Raw genomic sequence first — 20,149 nt, forward strand, 5'->3', positions numbered from 1 at the left:
CAAAGAACCAAAGACTCACCACGTTACAAAAGCAAAAAACCCACCAACGACCTTTAACTTCGAACTTACGTTTAACTACGCTGAAAAAAGTACTTTCCAACTATATTAAATAATTATTCTCATCTCCTAATGATAAAAACATTAAAAACTAAATATGAAGCTGGTAAAAACCTTTTACAGTATGTTACAACTTTACTGGATAAAGTTAGGACAAAGATTGTTGATTCTGGTATTCCAAAGTCTTTATTGGATGAGGCCTTAAAGTGTTGTATGAACTAAGTCGGACTCCAAATAGGGCGATAGTTAGAGTAGTGGCACCCTCTACAATTTGGCATGGGTGAAAATCTAAGCAAGCTTCAGCCTGGTATATTACTCTACCAAAGAATAATAGGTTAGATGCTAAATCAAAAACCAAAAAAATAACAATCAAATCTTTATGCCTATATGTGGCAATTTAGAGAATATCACCAACAAATGTAAAATCATGTTTAATCCCCATTTCTCAAATTGGAATCCTTTCATACAGAGGCTTGAGAGAAAAATGACAACACTGTATAATCAAACTAATGTCTAGGCCGCTAGCTTGCTTTTTCCAGAGCACTAGTTAAATCTTCTAGTTCTACAGGAATATTCTAAAATAACATTAACATAATTGAAATTTATTAATACCTATATACTCGATACTAATAATTTATCTACCTTGAAGCAGATCTATTCTATAAATTCCCTCAAGTTCCTTTCTCTCTCAGACATGCTTGCAACTCTTAATATTTCCGCCTTGTGGTTGGTCCTCCAAGTGTTTATGATTGTGTTGTCCCTTCCTGATGCTTAACATTTTGTTTCTGTACATTTAAGATATTATTTTCCAATAACTGAAAATTAAGATACAGAAGAAATTGCACAACATTTAAAAAAAAAGCAATTTGGCAAGAGAAGGAAATTTACTTTGACAATTAGACTGCCACATTTTCGAAGTTATTTATATTATTGGAAAAGTATCTGATGAAAATTACAAGTATGTTTTTTATATAGTGTGCCGATTACTGCTGTTATAGTTAAAGTCTTATTTTAGTGGATACCACCTGGAAATGCCAATGTATCAAAATTTATAAAAGAAAAGCACCAGAAGAAAATACTAAAAAGTAAGAAATTTCTTTTGAAATTGAATTAAATTTCCCATATACCTTTATTTCTACCTTTGTTTTTAGGATAAATAAGTTGGTCAGCAAAAGTTGTGCTTGTAGAAGAGATTTTCATGAAAAGATATTAAAAGGGATTAGTGAAGTGTAAGTGCTTTTCTTTATTGCAAGCTTTTTTGTTAATGTATTTTTTAGTCAACCACACACTAGTTCCAAGTGCAAATGTAAGATACATTTTAATAGGAGAATGGTTAAAGAAAAGACTGGGTGAGTAAATAGTTTTTGTTATTACTTGTTTAGTTTTCACAAATTTACTCCGTATGAAATTTCTAAGCTTAACTGCTGTGCCCGCTACTGCTCTATGGCTCATAAACCACTTAGCAACATGGTAGAATGCTCTGACAACCTTGTTAAAAAAGTTACATTAAATTCTCTATTAAAAAGGTTTGTTTGTCAACACTTGTTATTTTTGTCTATTAAAACACATTGAAATTTAGTTAATTGAAAATATTAATATATTAAGACAAAATACCAAAAAGTCAATTCTAAACACATATAGTTCTGAGCAACATCTCATAATACTTGCAAAATACTACTAAATATTTCTTATCCATATGTAAGCATTAAGTAAGTGTAGTAGTAGTCAAGAAATCTTTAGGTGAAGGAGTTCTCTTTAATTATGTTCTAACCAATACAATCTTTGTTTTGTTTGTTGTTTTTTTCAAACCAAGTTTATATTTATGAAAAATGTATTTGCGATTGAAGCAAGCTTTGGGATGTCTGAGCTATATTATGTTGTCCACATACTGAGGCTGGAAAATCAAATTTTCTGTCAATACATTTTTTTTGGAAAATACTCCCTAATAGAAGTAGAATGGCATGAAAAGAGGCAGTTAGCAACTTATGTCTATTTTACCGATTTGGACAACTTCATGTCAGTTTTGATTGGCCAATATATATATATATATATATATATATATATATATATATATATATATATATATATATATATATATATATATATATATATATATATATATATATATATAAATATATTTCATTTCCACCTCTTTTGAGCAGTTTGTCTGCAAATATCTATAGAACTGGTGAAATAATCTACAATAAAGGCTTTTGACGTTTGATAAAGCGCAAGTCGCATTTGTTTAAGAAACACTTTTAAATTTCTTTGATATGCAACCTCTGTGGGCTTGCAAGAATGCTGATAGGTAATTCAAGCAATGTTCAAGATATAATAAATTTGACTAAAATTAAGTGTTATTTTGTATTAGTGTCTGTTATAATTATGAAAGTATTTTTTAGTAAACAGATTATCAATTTGAAGTGCAAATGTCTTAAAATTTTTAAAGGAAACATACCAGAGAAACATATAAAAAAGTAAGAATTTTGTTTTGAAATTGAGTTTGCATTTCTTATATCCTTTTTTTCTACTTTTCTTTTTAGGAAAAGTAAGTTTGTCAGCAAAAGTTGTACTTGTAGAAGAGATGTTCATGAAAAGAGATTTGGAGGGATTAGTGAAGTGTAAGTCCTTTTTTTATTATATGCTTTTTTGTAAATATATTTCTTAGTCAACCACACACTAGTCACAAGGGCAAATGTAAGATAAATTTTAATTGGAGAATGGTTAAAGAAAATACTGGGTGAGTAAATTGTTTTTGTCTTTACTTGTTTAGTTTCAACAAATTTACTCTATATTAAACTCGTAAGTTTAACTACTGTACCTGCTGTTACTCTATGGTTATAATTAGCAACATAGGGGACCATCTTATTAAAAAAATGACTTCTAAGAGTGTTATTGATTTCCATTGTTTCTGTGTTATAAAGGTTGTTTGTCGACACCTCTTATTATTGTGTAGTTAAACAAAATGAAAATTAGTTAAGTGAAAATATTAATATATTAATTCAAAATACAAAAAAAGTCAATTCTAGACATATACATTTCTGGGCACTAGTCATGAGCATTTTAGTTAATTTCCCATATGTAAACAGTATTAGTATAAGTGTGGTAGTAGTAGTCTAGGAACCTTGAAGTGTAGGAGTTCTCTATTCTTTCTGTTTAAACATACTTTTTTCTCAAACCAAGTTTACGTTAATGATTACAAAAACTTATTCTACCAAGAAAGTTGTAAAAATATCTATAGAACTGGTTAAAGACTTTTGATATTTAATAAAGTGCAAGTCCCAATTGTTTGAGAAACACTTTTAAATTTTCTTTTGATGCAATCTCCGTGCGCTTGCAACAAAGCTGATAAGTAATTGAAGCAATGTCCAGGACATAACGCATATTCCTCATAGGATGGAGAAATAGCAGCGTAATAAAAGTGTCAAATTATGAATATTAAGTGTTATTTCGTATTAGTATATGGTATAGATGTAAAAATATTTTGTCATAAAATTTATAACGGAAAAGTGCCAGAACATAAAAAAATAAGAAGTCCAGTTTGAAATTCTAATTGAATTTTCTATATGTTTTTTTAGGAAAGATAAGTTTGTCGGCAGAAAGTGTGTTTGCAGAAGAGAGCGGAAGGGATTACAGTCAAATGTGATGTGTTTCAAATATAATTTAATATTTGCTTAATAGTTGAATTTGGCATTATAATTTTTTTTTTAAATATCTTCACAATTACGTAACTGGGTCTCTATGTTTATTTCGTTTATATTTTATAATTTTTACCAAAGAAAACTAACTTTATATTTATTTTTACCCAAGTGGCTTTTATGGGCCTTGAATATATAATTCACATAATAAAATTGTTTTTTAATTTTTATATAAAAGTTAATTTAAAACGGTTGAAGCCAAAATACGGAAAGCGCCGAATGATCAGTGGCCGCGGAAATTTTTAAAACAAACCTTAACATATAAACTATTTTTCACCTCCCTATATATCAAAATATAAGAACCTTTCTTCCTTTCTACTATCTATCAAAAAAATATTTGTTTGCACTCCCGTACAAGAGTTGCTATTGAGGGAAACTAAAAAACTGAAAATATTTTTTCCTACATTAATTGAAATTTACACACTTTCACTTATCGAGGATAATATCTATCAAGTGGATAATTTTTGTTTCCAGCAGAAATATTTGCTTAGACTCCCGTACGACGGTTAGGATTTAGATTTTATTGTATGTGGCCAATGTCTGGGCCTTCCTATTCCTTCCTGCATCAAATTTATCCCTCGTACAAAGGGAGGGGTATACTTTGTGAACCTCAGGTTTGGAGATTTCGGTCCCTAATTTTAAGGACCTGTTTCTTCCTACTGCCTTTTCTTCGGAGTCGTAATTTTCGTTTCCAGCATAAATATTCGCTTCCACTTCTGTACGAGAGTAGAGTTGTAAACGTAGTAAAACTAAAAAATTGAAAAAAAAATTAATTTGTTTATTTTTACGCATTTTCAAATCTTGGTAAAACTAGATCAAGAAAGTTATACTGTGCCATCAGGCAACCGATGCTACCAGGGAAATTCCATGGTTCGCGCGGGACTCTGTTCTATGGTAGCCGTGGTAGTAGAAGGTCACGGAAATAAAGGTGTTAAAAAAACGTATATTCAGCGTATGTTATTTTAAAATGTTATAGACAATAACATGACATATACCAAAATTGTCTTGAAACAATTTAGTATGGAAAAGATCAAACCAGTTACAATACCTACGAAGAAAAACAGGTAGGTCATAACAAAAGAAACTGTGATGCTGTGGAAAGCATGATCTATTTACCAAACAAAACATACCATATAATCAGGCCATACTAAATTTAAATAGAATTGTAAAATATTTAGCAAAAACCAAAACAAAATATCCATTTTATAAAGGAAAAAGTTAGGAAAGGATTGTAGGAAAGTAGAGAATTTAATTTCGGAAAACAGTACAGCAGATGTTTATACTAACTTTAAACTCTAACTTTAAACAGTAAAAATTTTTAAACATCGGAATATGTTGGTAAAGTAATTTAAGGTAATAATTTCAAAAATTGTAATTTTTAATAATTATTCGAACACGGTGATGGGTAGTAATGAACTTATAGAAGTTTTTAGCCTCTGTAGTTAATTATTTTAAGTTCAACAAAAATGTAAGTAAATTTGTAAAAACCCATCACATACGATAAACAAAAATAAAATTCTTAAAGTTAATATAAAAATTATTATACTTATAGAAAGAAAAGCAGCCTAATCTTATTAAAGATGGCAAAATTAACTTCATATTCCACATATTTCTGACGCGACACAAAAGTGTGAAACATGCAATTTTTTGATAAAATTGTTTTTTTAGACACCGTCGGCGTTGCAAAAATTACAAGTGCCTGGTCTTACTGAGGAGAGCAAGGTACTCGCGGGAGGCGAGCCTGACCGACGATGTTACGCGGAGCGAGACTATTATGTCACCGTGGCCGCGCATAATCTATATAAATATCTCTCTCGCTGTTTGTTTTTGTTCGCAGCGAGACAATTGGGTCGTCCAGGTCGCATATAATTAAATTATTAAAGATAACCCGCAAACGTCAATAATTTTTTAAGATAGAAACTATAGTTTATTTACGGCACGTCGCAAATACGCCGCTTACGCGAGCAATATGCGAGGAAGTATTGTCTGCAGGCACATCCGTTAAACTGATAAGAGGAAAGCTCGCCTTTATTGGTATCTGCTCATATATTCAGAGGGGCGGAAAAAATAAGCAATAGGCATAGTACATTTTATTGACTAAGACGTACATAGCTGAAAAAATCTAAAGCATTGAAGAAATCTAATGAGGTATGTATAGGGAAAGACGCCCTTCTGTCGAATAAGTTGAAATTCTATCGTTTAAATTTCGACTCAATTTGTCCAAGCTGGACGCCATGACTCGAAACGAATCTAAAAATCGGAGTTTTAAAAATACCTTTTTTCGATGTTGTCGACCAATACCTGTCTCGTAAAGAAAATGTAAAAAATTTTACCTTCCGGTAGGTAAGGTCTCGGGCGCTTGGCTTCGTCAGCAGCAATAGGGACGGCGGCGGGTCTTTTCGGGTCTTTGGTATTGGTCTTAAAGGGTGGCACCCCTGCGTCCTAGCACTTAGGAAACCACATGGGTCCGTTGTGCCCTCAGACCGCGCTAGAAGGCGTCCAGAATACCGATCCTTCTATAGGTCAACAACTCCTTTAGCCCAATACCGTGCACTGAGTCCGGATCGATCAGAAGACTCCAAATCCTGCCCATGCCAAAACAGGTCCCTCGGTGAGCGGATGATACGGGGTCTCCTCCATTGGACACCTCATATTTCTCGCGTTGATGACGTCGTATATCCCACCGCATACGTCACAATGCCCGTGCCTCGCGAGCTGGTCTTTTCGGCTGAACTAGCGGTTGCAATATTCGCAGGCGAACATTATTTTTTTGCCTCTCACTCCCGAACTGTTCTAGTATCACTTAACACTTACTATTTTTATGCGGTGAAAACAAAAAAATCCAAAGAATGAAGACTGACTGTGGCGGTGGTCACATGTTAATAACGTTATTTCCTTCTCCGATAACGAAGTTAAAATAATGCAAACTTTCGAGTACGTTCCTTCCTTCCGGTTAATTAAGATTTTCTCCGGAAATGCTTATCATTACTGGGTCATATCTGTTTCGGATCTGTCGAAACCTTTTAGACGTTTTGAACATGTTCGAGAGCTGTTCCGCAGTTATTTTTAGACATAATTTAGATCTGACCAAAAGCGTCCTCTCAAATATTTGAAATAAAATGACTGGAAATATATTGTTGGGATTTTATTTTTTTATCACATTACAGTTACTGAATATTTTTTACAATTTTATACAATATCTGCTAGGCCAAAATTTTGAAAATATCCGCTTTTTACTGTGTATTCTTCGGCACGTAAGCGCAGTACTAAAAGATCGGCCTGAACAACTGCTATCTGAGTTTCGAGCTGCTGGATATTTTCTTCGCAAACTACCACTTTTTTTTGTCATCTTTAAAAGCCTCAAACCATTCTCCTTGTGCTTGCGGTAGAGATTTAATTTTTCTTCTTTTATCTCGGCAATTGCACCAATAGGTTTGCCTTTTAGAATATCAGTAGTTATCTACACACTTAACTGTGACCGGGGATGATATCTAGGTGACCATCATCCCTCCAGAAGGGGTCGTAGCAGCTGAAAAAGTAAGGTGTCTCACCTGTCGCTAATTACAGGTGTAGGTGTAATGTCACCTGACCTGTGGTAACCGTTAGGTGTAGGTGACCCCTGTCGCTAATTACAGGTGTAATGTCACCTTACCTGTGTCGAACGTGAGGTGTAGGTGTGTATTCGCACCCATCGTTATTTTTATGACGTCACAGTGCCTTTCGGCACGCCGACCTCGTTAGAGAGTTAATTTTTCGCGTTAGTGCCTTTTGGCAATTCCGACCCCGCTAGGGGGTTAGTTTTCGCGTTAGTGCCTTTTTGGCAATTCCGACCCCGCTAGACGGTTAGTTTTCGCGTTAGTGCCTTTTTGGCGGTTCCAACCCCGCTTGAGGGGTAGTTTTCGCGTTAGTGCCTTTAAGGCAATTCCGGCCCTGCTAGGTGTAGTTTTTGCGTTAGTGCCTCTTTGGTAAACTCACTCCCGGTAAAAAAGGGGTTTGTTAGAAAAATAAATTTAGTAGTGCCTTTTTGGCACTACGAGGGAAATAAATGGGCGTATTTTTGAGAGGAGAAAAAACCGACCGGTGTCGCGGTCGGGATTTGAATTTCGAATCTTCGGATAAGCGCCGCCGACGCGCTGTTCCTATAGCCTAACTCGGCTTACATGGGATAGCCGACGACGACTCGTTTATTTCGCGGCGGCGACGATAAGAGAATTCAATTAAACTTATTAAATAAACACGCTTCGATAAAATGTATGATTTATTGACATTTACAAAGTATTGACATCCGATATGTTTAAATTTGCTAATCGGGGAAATATTAGAAATGCGCGAAATAAATAAACATATTTTAATTAACTTACAATGTATCTGGTTAAGGGTTGAATAACATTTTTTGGTAACTTTATAATTTTTTTCCTTTGAGTTGAGTATACAACACCCCCACCATACCCAACCTTGGTTAAGCCTCGAGAAAAGACAGACTTGCGTGAGGGTCTGTAGTGCGATCCACGAAAAAACAAGCTCTCTTCCGTGACCGGTTCGCGAAAACCCCGCCCTCTGTTCCTTACCACCCCCCAATGCTTCAGAAAATACCCCTAAGGAGACCCAGCCGGGCAGACGACGACGCGGGAAACCATCAAGGTGGGTGATTAATCGTTTCGGGTGTTGTATGTCCTACCGTTTTCTTGCCGCTCTTTCCCGTTTAAGTTTTGAGGGTGATTTACAACCACCTTCCCCCAACCCTTCACATATTGCTCCTTCTCCCAGGATTAGAATCAGTCTTTTGGATTTTTAGAGTCATTCACAAACTTTAGTAATTTAATGTTCGCTATCGTGAACAGGTTAGCAAAAAACGTGTAAAGTTTGGAGCGCAAAAAAGCGGTCTCAGAAAAAGCGTTTACCGTCGATTCGAATTGCGGCCGTCTTCTTTATTTGATTCGTTCTAAACTTATTTTCTGGGTGCTCAAATTCTTCTTCCTTTTAATTTACAGCGGGTACTCTGTAGCTTTTGGAAAGAAGAATTTTGTTCAAAACGATTTCGAGACTTAGGTGTGCATTTGTTGATTCTGTGGTGGAGCATTGCACGCGGCGGTTTAACCTCCGTTTGCTCCCGACAGAATCCCTTGTATTCGTCCTCAAAAGTTTGATATCGGTTTCCACTGTGTGGACTTAGTGTTTTTAGTGTTCAGTGCATGTTTTAAAGTGATAATCGTCGTCGGCCCCGTCGTTTTTCCCTGTTCACGCCGGTATGGAGGCCGGATGGGCCCGGATGGTCCGCGGTGGAAGCGGGGGGAAGCCGATTTTTTTTGGTATCGGTCAGAATCGTTTTTTGCTAGCTGAGCAAATTATTGGTTATTCTTCTTCTTTGTACGTGGTGGTCAATGACCAGAAGCGAAAATCCTCGACGGAAGTCGGCAATGGGCGAATGATCCTAGCAGTCGTGCCCAACATTTTTTTGTGAAACGCATAATTGAATTGAATTGTGTGCATTTGTTTACAAAACGATTTAGAATGTCGGAAATGGATACATTTAGTGCTAAGCGGGATTTAACACTTAGACGCTTTAACGATATATTGTTAGCGGGTGAGAAAGCTCGCGTTGAACCCGATGATGATGAAATTTTATGCAATTTTATGGATGTCAAGTTTAGCTAGCACTTTTGAGTCCTTGCAATTGGAAGTAATCTCCTTAGCGAATGATTCGGAAAGAGATCGACAGTTTGCGGTTCAAGATCACTTTCATCAATTGCATTATTCAATTCGATCTATTGCCAAGCGATTATTTGAGAAAGTGGAACCTAAGGCTCACCGGCACCATCGTAGTTAGTCGAGACTCGCAAAGAAATAGTAATCTCCGACTCCCCCGTATTGCCATTCCGAAATTTGATGGTGACTTGAAAAATTGGCCTACATTTTTTGATATGTTTAACACCTTAATCCATAATAATTCTTCCCTTTCAAACATTGAAAAATTTCAATTTTTATTGTCTTATTTGGTCGTATTGGTAGTATAGCTTACAATGCTCTCGTGAAGCGTTATTAAAAGATCGATTGATGTTAACCGATTATTGGCTGTCGATCTTACGGGCTCGGACTATGAAGAGTGACTCGGTTGTCGAACTGAGGAGATTGCTTTCAACATTTTCAGAGAATCTTGCAGCTATCGATAAATTCAATATCGACTTGTGGGATTTTACAAAATTCAATTTGCTTTTAGAGAAACTCAACTCGACTCTCAAGATGTCCCGTTAAGACCAATAGTTAGCGCACCCGGATCACCAACGTATTACTTGGTTAAACACTTGGCATCGCTGCTCCAACCACACATAGGACACGGCACCAGTTACATCAAGGACTCCACCGACTTCATGCGCAAGATTCAAGATATCAATATTGAACAAAACGACATCTTTGTGAGCTTCGACGTCGTCTCACTGTTTACCAAAGTACCTCTGAAGAGTTGCTTGGACATGGTGAACTGGATATTTCCTGTCGATATTTGCTGACTTTTTGAAGTCTGTCTGACCGGTAGCTATTTTGTGTTTAAGGGAAACTTCTACGAACAGGTGGATGGAGTGGCAATGGGAAGCCCATTAAACCCGGTTATAGCCAACTTATTTATTTTGAGGAAAAGGCGATCGAGACCTCAGAGTACAAGCCAGCAAAGTGGTTCCGGTGCGTGGATGACACCTTCATGATTTGGAAACATGGTATGGACAAGCTCAACAACTTTCTGCAGCATCTCAACAGTCAACATCCCAGCATCCAGTTTACTATGGAGACTGAAAATGACCAACAACTTGCATTCTTGGACGTACTAGTGAGGAAGCGAGGTAACAAGCTGGGCCACACAGTTTACAGAAAACCAACCCATACGGACAGATACCTGCATGCTCTATCCAACCATCACCCAAGTCAAAAGTATGGGGTTATCAGAACCCTGACAGAACGAGCCCGAAGGATTTGCGAACCGGAGAACCTCCAGATGGAATTTGAACACCTAAAAACTACGTTCCAGCGAAATGGCTACAACAAGAGGGAGATCGAAAGATCAATGAACTCAAGACCATCGAGATCACGGGATACCGAACAACGACCCTTCACCTCCCACGCATATCTGCCGTATATTCCGAGTGTCACCAACAGGATTGGCAGAGTAACGGCTATCACAACAGACTAGTCAGGGAAGCCATTGAGATACAAAAACATCCACACAATTTCAACAGAAAGGAGGAGACCCTTAGACTCAACCAAATCTGAAACCCGATCCTTAGGAACGCCCGAGCAGTACCGATCGATATCCCGAGACCAACCGAAGCGGAACAAGCCCCGCCCACCACCAATCGGCATAAATACAACCTGCGCAGGAGAAATCGTCAGTCTACGTCCAACATCGGAGTTGGAAGGACCTCTGAAGAAGCTCGCCACTCGTGCTAGCGAAACGTTAGGAAGTAATTCCAATCGACGACGGCCTTTAAACCCGAATCAAGATAATAGCTGAATGGGTCCTGTTCTGCGAAGGAAAAGACATAGAGTTACTGGTAAGCAAACTTAATAGAGCTCTAAAAACATTACAGAACTGACTAGAGAACAACAACCTCCCACTGTGTGCTGATAAATGTGAAGCCGCCTGGTTTACAAAAGGTAGGAGAAGAGTCCCGTCGGTAAATATGTAACGGTCTATTCTTCACCGTTAGCGCTTCCGCCAATTCGTCAAGAACCCTGGTAAAATTTTCGAACGGAAAGAACTCCTTAGTAACAGCCAATTTTTTATTTAGGATCTTATTGCATTTACAGGTACAGTTAGCACAAGCCATTAAAAGAATATTTCTAACGTAGTATTGGGAAATTCCGTGTAGTGGTGGTTATCTTCTTCCAACCCTGTATATAATGCCCCTGCGTCGTCTTTTTTGGCCTTGTGGCGGTATTACACGCCAGTGCATGTAGACACGTTTGCATACTTCCTTAGATTGAGACCTTAGTACTTCTTGGATGGCTAGAGGCTGCTCGGAGTTGTAACGGTCATTGTAGCCATTGCTTTCGTTCGTCCTGGTATATTCCTGCGACATCCCTCGCACTCGAGGCTCCGTAGCATTGCCTGTCTCTATTCTAGTTGTTGCTCCTTAAAAGGAGAGCGATCAAATCGGTATCCAAGGCTCTAAGAGAAGACATGCTCGTGGTTGTTTTAGGTTAGTTGGTTGCTGTTCCCTGTATCTGGTTTGTTATGCATAGAGGGAGCATTTTATTACTTACCTGGCTGTTATTTGTACACATCTCCTGGTTCTCGACGTAGAAGTGGAAGACTTTTAGTATTTGGTTTGCCGGCATTGTTTACGTCCTTCGCTTCGCTGACAGGTGTTTGGCAATGTTGCCATATGCCGTAGTTTCTTGGACCGTCGCGTGTATATTTTCTTCAATTTCTCTTGGGTATTCGGTCTCTCGAAAACAATTAATGTGATTCTTCTAAATATTTATTAACGTTTCGATCGTAATTTCGATCTTTTGCAAAATATTTTTATTTTGTATAGGTGACATATATAACAATTAATGACATTTAACGTTGTGTTAATATATTAAAAAAAAAAGTCAGCGAATATTTTATACAGATTGGAGTGGGATGCAAAACAGGTACGGATGTTTTTTATTATATTGGATAATTTAATTTTGTTAGTTTAAAATTTAAAAAAGTTAAATTGAATTGAATGTTTTTAATAACATTTTCTTCTAGATACTCCATAACAAGTTGTGCAACTATGCTTGAAATTGACATACCCGTGGCACAACCTTCGACTTGTTTATAGAACATGTTTTTATATTGAAAAAATGTGGATTTTAGTGTAAAATCTAAAGCCATTAAAAATTCATTGAGAGGAATATCTGTGTGTAATTTAATTTTATCCCGTTGTGTTTTAATTTGTCACGGTTCCGTTTTATTATTACCCTTTATTGGCGTATTTAAGATATTAATTTATTAAAGATTATTACTGCCGTATTATTTGGGCGAGAGTCCTTAGTCAACGTGGCTAACGCCGATTACTGGCTTAGCGCGGCTTCTGTGGGTTGGTAAAATACTGGTTGCATGGCTCACGAAAATTACAAATTCGGATTTGATTTCTGATGGGTTTCATTTTTTAACGTTATACAAAGCTGCTTTACAGCGAAGCAGTAGATTTTTCTATCGAAGTCCGTAGTAGTTCGGTTCCGGCTTTCTGAAGTATTGGTTTGGAAGTGTTAGGTTGGTATTGTGCCTAGGGTTATTTTGTTTTGCTAGTTTTCGATCGGTTCCTATTGTCAGGCCTCGATTCCCTTCAATTTTTGTGAAAGAAGCCAGAAGCTTGGTGAAGGTCATTGGAATTATGGTTGGAAATTTCCCGAGTTTGGGGATCGAGCCTTCCGCCGCGGCTACTGCGACTTGTTGCTTGGATGACCCTAACGGAGACTATACTAGCGATGGAAGTGACGATGGCAGAGATGAAGTTCCCAAGTACACATCGTCGTCAGAGGAAACTCACTATATGCCTCATGCATATGAGGCAGCGGAGGCCTTAGCCAGAGTGGGCTGCTCGCATAGGCATATAGGGTCAGAGCCCCGGTTGGGGATCGCCCCGTGTGTGAGGCGGGGAGCTCTCGAAGCCTGGGCGAGAGACCGGGCCGCGGTGGGCTGGAGAGTTGCTCGGGGAATGAGGCAGGCGAGGCTTATGATGGATGGGCCCGCCCTTCCTCGGACCAGGGAGCTGCTTAGACTGACCAGAAGAGAGTGTAGAGCACTAACAGGGGCGTACACAGGACATTGCTGGCTTAGAAGGCATCTTTGCTTGCTTGCTTGAGTGCCCTGCCTTGACATGGGCAAGATTGGGAGTTTTCGGAACGGCCCTGATCGATCCGGACTCAGTGCACGGTATTGGGCTGACCTTCTATAGGAGGGGCGGCATTCTGGACGCCCTCTAGAGCGGCCTGGGGGCACAACGGGCCCGTCTGGTGGCCTAAGTTCTTGGACGCCCCCCTTTAATACCAATACCAATACCAATAATGCCTCATGCATATTTCTCATTTTGTCTGAAATCATAAAATTTAGATCTTTAAGTCGACTTTCGAAATCGGCGTAGATTACAAATGGCGAAGTTTCTTTGTCGTCGGTACCGGATCAAAATCATTAATTTTTGTATAATGCTTATTTTAAAATAATATTAAATTGACATTTTTTTCGCGTTTGTCTTTAGTTAAACGGTCCGGTAACACTGAATAAAAACATTTACTGTGGTTTTGAATTTACTCTATAACATACACATTTAGGCAAATTCCGTTGGATTTATCAAATATATGAATTTGGTTTAGATTCACCGCCGTTGGACAGTTGTCATTTCATAATACGTTCTTAAAAAAGGATATGAAGTCGGTAAGTATTGTTGGCCACGTTCTTTTGCAGGAAAAAAAGACCACAGATTCGTTTAAATTCGTTCCTAAGTCGATTTTCGGTAGAAACATATTTCACTTCGGTCACGTCTTGGCCGTCGTTTTTTCTTTTTATGAATTCACCGCAGTCGCTTAAAATTTGTTCCTCTTTTTGTTTCAAAGTTATTGTTACACCCGTTAAAGCTCTTCTCTGGAAACAAGACCCGATCTGCTCCCGCAAAACCCTTTGTTTTATACATATTTGCGGGACTGTTGTTTTGCAAACCCAATCGAAAATGGCGATGATGCAAAATCATTTTTTTAATAGGGAATTGCTGTCTGCAATTTTCTTTGTATCATCTTACCTCTCGATCTCAGGGTAAGACACTGCCCAGGCTAGTTCACTAACAAAAAAGAAAAATTAATAAGGTAAAAAAAAATTACTAAATAGAAGCCCAAGTTGGAAGACGGTAAAGGGCACCTCGGTCAGTCCCAGAAGGTGGTAGGTAGGCGCCACGTGATTCAAAAAGCTAAACTTAACAACCCGAAGTTCCACCCGTGAAGGAAATAAACAAGTGAATCGCAAACAATAATTTATTCCCTCGAACCTGGTGGTAGGTGTAAGTGTCAAATCTCACTTTCAAGTTTTGGCGGTGCAAAACAAGGCTGCAAGAACAGGCCACTGAAGTTACAAAAACCTTAAGCTGTTCCGAACATTACACAGCTGTCTGTTAATGTTCCGGGAACCAAGCCAAGGTGGAATGTTGGCTCAGTACTCGCACTCAACACCCGCACGTGGGCAGTCCCAGCCTCCTACTCGATAGGGGAAACTCCACAACTAAATATGTAAAAACATTATTTGCCTAACAGGCCTGTAATAAAACAAGTTCGTATCTCATAGGGCGAAGCAGCCTTGTATTTCAAAATGAAGCCGCTTGTCCTACAGGGACGTATTGTATCCTGTATAAAGTGTCTTTCACGTCTCGCAGAACTTAAAGTCACGGCAAACTTTGTTAAATATCAAAATTTGTACAAATAATGGCGTTGTCGAATGATATTTTTTCAAATATCTCGCGCGCCCTGTAGAATTGACGAAATCTGAAACTCTTTCTCGACACAGTCTACGATACTGTTCAAATCAAATTAAGGGATCTTCAGAAGTTTTTCATTTATCCCCAATAATTTATCCAAAAAAACGGAAATTTTTAGGTTATTTTAGATTTTTTGTTCATAAACGACACACCCGGCACATAATTTAAACAATGTTCGATATAGAGGTAATAGCCCTGGAAGATGCAGTACGTAGTAATAGTAAATGACGTCATCGCGTTTAGATTGACAGCGTGAAATAGTGATTTTCATTTGGATGTTTTCAAATATCTCGAACAGTGTATGTGATAGACGAAAACTGTAAATACAAAAGTTGTAGCTGTCGATGTGACCTGTAACACTGTTTAAACCAATTGACCATATTTTTGACGAATTTTGTTTTATATCTAATAATTTAATGACGAAAAGAATTTTTGTCTATAATTAAAAAACACTGTACATAATCAAAAAATGTTTGAAATTAAAGTTATAGTACCGAATCTTCCGCGTCTCTTATTAAAATAATTTGCCGATCAAGTTAATAGTTTTCAAGAAATTTTGTTTTTTCTAGAAGAAAAAACCAGCCTTTTAGTTATTGTCAATTGTCCATATAAGGGGAACCTAATTTTCAGTTTTTTGCAATTTGCCGGCGCACCCTATCCATTTTTAATAAATCATCAAGAATAAATAATTTTCACCACCTCATACGTCTTCTGGGTCAAGAATTTTTTCGATCATCTATACTGTTTTTAATTTTTTAAAAATATTTACCGACCCCCTAGCCACCGCCCCCACCAAATTTCACTAAGTCGCATTAGGGTACTAAACTCTATATGGGGGCCAATATTGAAATAGCTGCAAATCTCGGACACTTATCGTGTTTCATAGCGATGTACGAAAAACAGAAGAAAATTGCAAAAAAAAGACAGACGCCAATATCTCGTGGCCGGTTCTGAAGTTATTCGCGTTTTTAGGAAGCGTCCACACAGAACGAATAACAGAGAACGGGCAAACAGACAATAAAAACTTTTTTTCTACGCTGATCATTTGTAAACCAAACGTTGCCGAGATATGAGTTACGTTGCCAAGCGCGTATACCTTCGAAAAAAATCGATTTCATCAAGATACGACCCGTTTTTGACGATTCAGCCAAAGGGAAGAAAAGTCCTTCGTTGAAGCAATGCCTTGATAAGAAGGTGAACTTAATTGAGCTAATTCCGGACATCTTACTCAGGTTCAGACAGTGCCAAATCAGGTTAAAAGCGGACATTTGTAAGGCATGTGTTCATCAAGATGACAGAGACTACCTTCGCCAAGAGATTGATGCTTTCATTGACGCAAAAAATGTTTTTAAAACAGCGATTTCTACACATTTAACTCGTTTTCCTAGAAAATTTAACGAGGTCTGGACATGTTTTGAAAAAAATGTTTCCGTAAAAATGCTACATCTATAGAAAAAGGAGAATAAGCGCTTGTGGAATGAATAATCTGGTTATAGTCGTACCTATCTATACGGTCAAAAGTTTGTCATCGAAACGGACCATAACCCACTAGTGTGGCTGTCAAAGTTAAAAGAACCCAATTATCGCCTTATTCTTTGGAGGCTTAATCTCGAGGAATTCGATTTCGAGATTAAATTCAAAAAATGAAAAGAAAACTTCGCAGCAGATAGACATAAATGCTTTCCACGAAGACGAAACACAATCTAACATCCCCGATGTCGACGGTACAGTCGCTAATCTAGCTTTTATTATTTCTTTTTCCTGTTTGGCAGTAAATAATTAAAACGTCATTCGGGCATTACGTTGTCATTTATTTATATCAATTAAACTAACAAATTCTATTATGACAATGAGAAAGATTGAGTATTACATAATATATTAACTAAATAATTGTCAGTTGGGCCGTGGAACCATCTACAATTTGGCTTGGGTTCGATGCTTGACTTAGTGTAAAGTGAATCTCAGTATTATATAGATCGCGATGAGGATGGAACAGAATTTCCAAAGCACCCACGTGCAGAAAATGAAATTGCACTCGTCTATCTCAATATGATCGCCGAAATCTAAAATCAGTGAATTTTCGGGAAATACAACAAACAAATCATCCACATATTGGCATAAAAGTGGGAATTTATAGTTAACTTTATCTACAAACGAAATATAATAATTTATTCATCACAATTTCCGCGATCAATAGGGAGGCGGCACCACCCATCGGCAGACCCTTAATTTGTTGATAGTAATCGTTGTTAAAGGTGAAAAAAGTGTTACTATATAGGTCCATGTCAATAAAGTGTTTTTTCGGAATATTGCAATTGGGCTCAATCAAATTGAAATGCTCGTCTAAAATTGCCAATACTAACTCTAGGGTGATATTCGTAAAAAGAGACACCACATCAAAAGAAGCAAGCACAAAGCCCTGAGGTATTTGAACACCGTTAACACGTTCAGCAAATTCGAATGTGTTTCTAAATCTAAATTTATTCAATTCAGCGAAAGAGGCACTCAAAATCTGACCAACGAAATATGCCAATGGCTGTGTAGTTTCTCCGACACAGGACACTATGGGACACAGTGGGCAGTCCTCTTTATGGACTTTCGGTAAGCCATAGTACTTTGGGCATACACGGTTATATGTGATAAGTTTTTTTGAGATGGCTTCTTCAATATACCCTTTTTCTTTCATTTTTTTCACTAATGTATTACATTTATTTTTTGTTGAGGACGTAGGGTCTCTATGGACTGGAATATACGTTGCATTATCTCCAAGGAGTTCCAATGATTTTTGTATATATGATTCTCTAGACATGGCAACCGTGACCCTTGTCAGACTTGGTAATTAGTAGGTTAGAGTTAGCTCAGAAATTCCCTTGTCCGTCTCTCAATGTCATGTGTCGGCGCACGTGTTACTATTAATATAATTACCAATGAGGTTTGTGCCCCTCGAGCGAACCAGGTGTCTATGAAAATATTAATGTCCCATGGTGGAATAGAGAGGCTAAATTTAGGACCTAAGGCTAGAAAACCACAAACGTCGGCAGGTATTATTGTGCTAGAAATGTTGTTAAACCATTTAACATAATTAGCAAAGAACATGGATCTTCGGTCTACCTAAGTCCTTTGGTTATTATTATTATTACCCTTAATTTTATTAAAAATCGAATTGTATTGAATGTTGTGTGTGAATAAAAAATCGTCTAAAATATTAAAAGGAAGGTTCTTTCCAAGTAGAAATTCTGTATGTCGCTTCAAAGTATGTTCTAGTGTCTTGATGTTCGGGTCACAATTTGCGGTAGCCATGTTGTGCGTTTTTTTATTTACCTTTTGTATTAGAAATTCGAGTTGTCTATGGTTAGTGTTGTTCAGTCGTTGAAATATCCGCCACAGGTGTTGTGTGCCATCTTGTAGGTATCTGGGAGTCACGACGCCAGTGCCATATGTGATTCCAATCCTCCGATAGAATGATCCCATTCCTACTCCTGCAAGCAAAGTGTAAATACAGTAACTTGTTGTACAAAATGACTACGGGATCATACAATATTGACTAAAATAGAGGGAGAAATAAAAGATGTAAATGCTCATTGGATAGTGGCTTTTTATTGTTAAGTCAAGCTTTCGCCCAAGTATTTAGGCTAAACGTTCGCTTGAGCTTAACTCATTGTTCCGTGTTGGTGCGTCTACCACAAATATTAGCGATGATGAATTCGACTCTTCTTCTGATAATTCAGATGTCGTCCCCAAGAATTCTACTCTAATAGATTCGTCATTTGCATCTGGTCGTTCTCAGCCTGTATACAAATGGAATGTCAAATTTTCTGGTGACCCCAAGAGTATGTCAGTAACACAATTTTTAGAGCGTGTAGAAGACCTACTTTGGTATAGGTCTGATATTAAAAGGTGTCAAAATTGGAGAGAACTTCGTCAACTTCTTATTTCGCATTATTTACCACCAGATTATAAGTCTCGTTTATTTGAGGAAATTTTATCGCGTACACAAGGTCCCAACGAAACAATTGTGGATTATCTCGCTTGCATGAGTACTATGTTTAGCCGTTATGGCAATGTTCCAGAAGAAACACAGATTGATATCATTTTAAGGAATTTGGCTCCATTCTACTTTATGCAACTCCCAATTGTAAGCTCTCTTAATGAACTTGAGGCTGAATGTCTAAAACTTGAGGTTAAGAAGTTTCGTGCGGATCACTATAGACCTCCCACTCGTAGGTTAAACCAAAGTTATGTGGAACCCGAACTTGCATATTTGTTAGCATCCACTCATGAATTGTCTTTAAATATATCCGAGGTACATGTTGTTCAAGCTACTTCTTCCTCAATGGTTTGCTTTAACTGCAATCAACCTGGTCATTCGTTTCGTAACAGTTCTGCTCCTATCAACAAGCATTGTTTTCGCTGTAAAAGACAAAATGTCACCGTTCGCACGTGCCCGGAATGTTCACCTCGTGCGGGAAACGATCACAGGATGAACTAATCGGTTATAATAGTACCTCCAGCTCTTTGCATTGTTCGACCACTCATGTTTTTGCTCATAGAGCATTACTGGATTATGTCATACCTCATGCTGATAAAGATCAACGGCCTTATCTTGAAATCACCATATTAGGGAAAACTATTTTAGGAATGCTTGATTCCGGTGCTAACGTTACCGTTGTTGGTCAGTATGGTTAGGAATTTCTTCAGGAGCTAGGACTCAAAATTACTTCACCACCTGTCTCCGCTCCTGTTGCCAATGGACAGTCTTGTAAGAGTTTAGGTCGAGTGCCAGTGCCGATGTACATGCTAGATAGACTTTGCGTTGTCGACGTTTTGGTTGTGCCAAGCCTTCCCCGTCCTTTGATCTTAGGTATTGATTTCTGGACGAAAATGGGTATCGTCCCTGACTTGCGCCGTATT

At 37.7% G+C, this 20,149-nt stretch overlaps 1 protein-coding gene across 6 annotated transcripts; it reads left to right on the plus strand.

Annotated features, from left to right (window-relative positions):
• The first annotated feature begins 70 nt into the window (after positions 1-70).
• LOC132697586 (uncharacterized) lies at positions 71-6,876 on the plus strand. 6 transcript variants are annotated; one of them, XR_009618205.1, is made up of 9 exons: positions 71-1,015; positions 1,073-1,142; positions 1,209-1,286; positions 1,335-1,406; positions 2,460-2,534; positions 2,601-2,678; positions 2,726-2,797; positions 3,636-5,903; positions 6,099-6,876. XR_009618205.1 is itself a non-coding variant. In XM_060663141.1 (9 exons), exons 1-8 carry the CDS (start codon positions 1,003-1,005, stop codon positions 3,733-3,735), a joined length of 558 nt encoding a protein of 185 aa, XP_060519124.1. In that variant the 5' UTR covers positions 71-1,002; the 3' UTR covers positions 3,736-3,742; positions 3,779-5,903. The 6 variants fall into 6 exon arrangements, 3 of the variants coding, with proteins under 3 accessions (XP_060519124.1, XP_060519125.1, XP_060519126.1); XR_009618204.1 differs by lacking the exon at positions 6,099-6,876 and having other exon boundaries at positions 3,636-5,613; positions 5,673-5,903; XR_009618203.1 differs by lacking the exon at positions 6,099-6,876 and having other exon boundaries at positions 3,636-4,819; positions 5,424-5,903.
• The last annotated feature ends 13,273 nt before the right edge of the window (positions 6,877-20,149 follow it).

Source organism: Cylas formicarius, unplaced genomic scaffold (assembly GCF_029955315.1).
Source record: "Cylas formicarius isolate icCylForm1 unplaced genomic scaffold, icCylForm1.1 PGA_scaffold_25__1_contigs__length_1324815, whole genome shotgun sequence".
In the NCBI taxonomy this organism is placed as follows: domain Eukaryota; kingdom Metazoa; phylum Arthropoda; class Insecta; order Coleoptera; family Brentidae; genus Cylas; species Cylas formicarius.

Coding starts and splice junctions, on each gene's coding strand:
- LOC132697586 (XM_060663141.1), top strand. Junction 1,407..2,459: donor ATGGTTAAAGAAAAGACTGG/GTGAGTAAATAG, acceptor AGTATTTTTTAG/TAAACAGATTATCAATTTGA. Junction 2,798..3,635: donor ATGGTTAAAGAAAATACTGG/GTGAGTAAATTG, acceptor ATGTTTTTTTAG/GAAAGATAAGTTTGTCGGCA.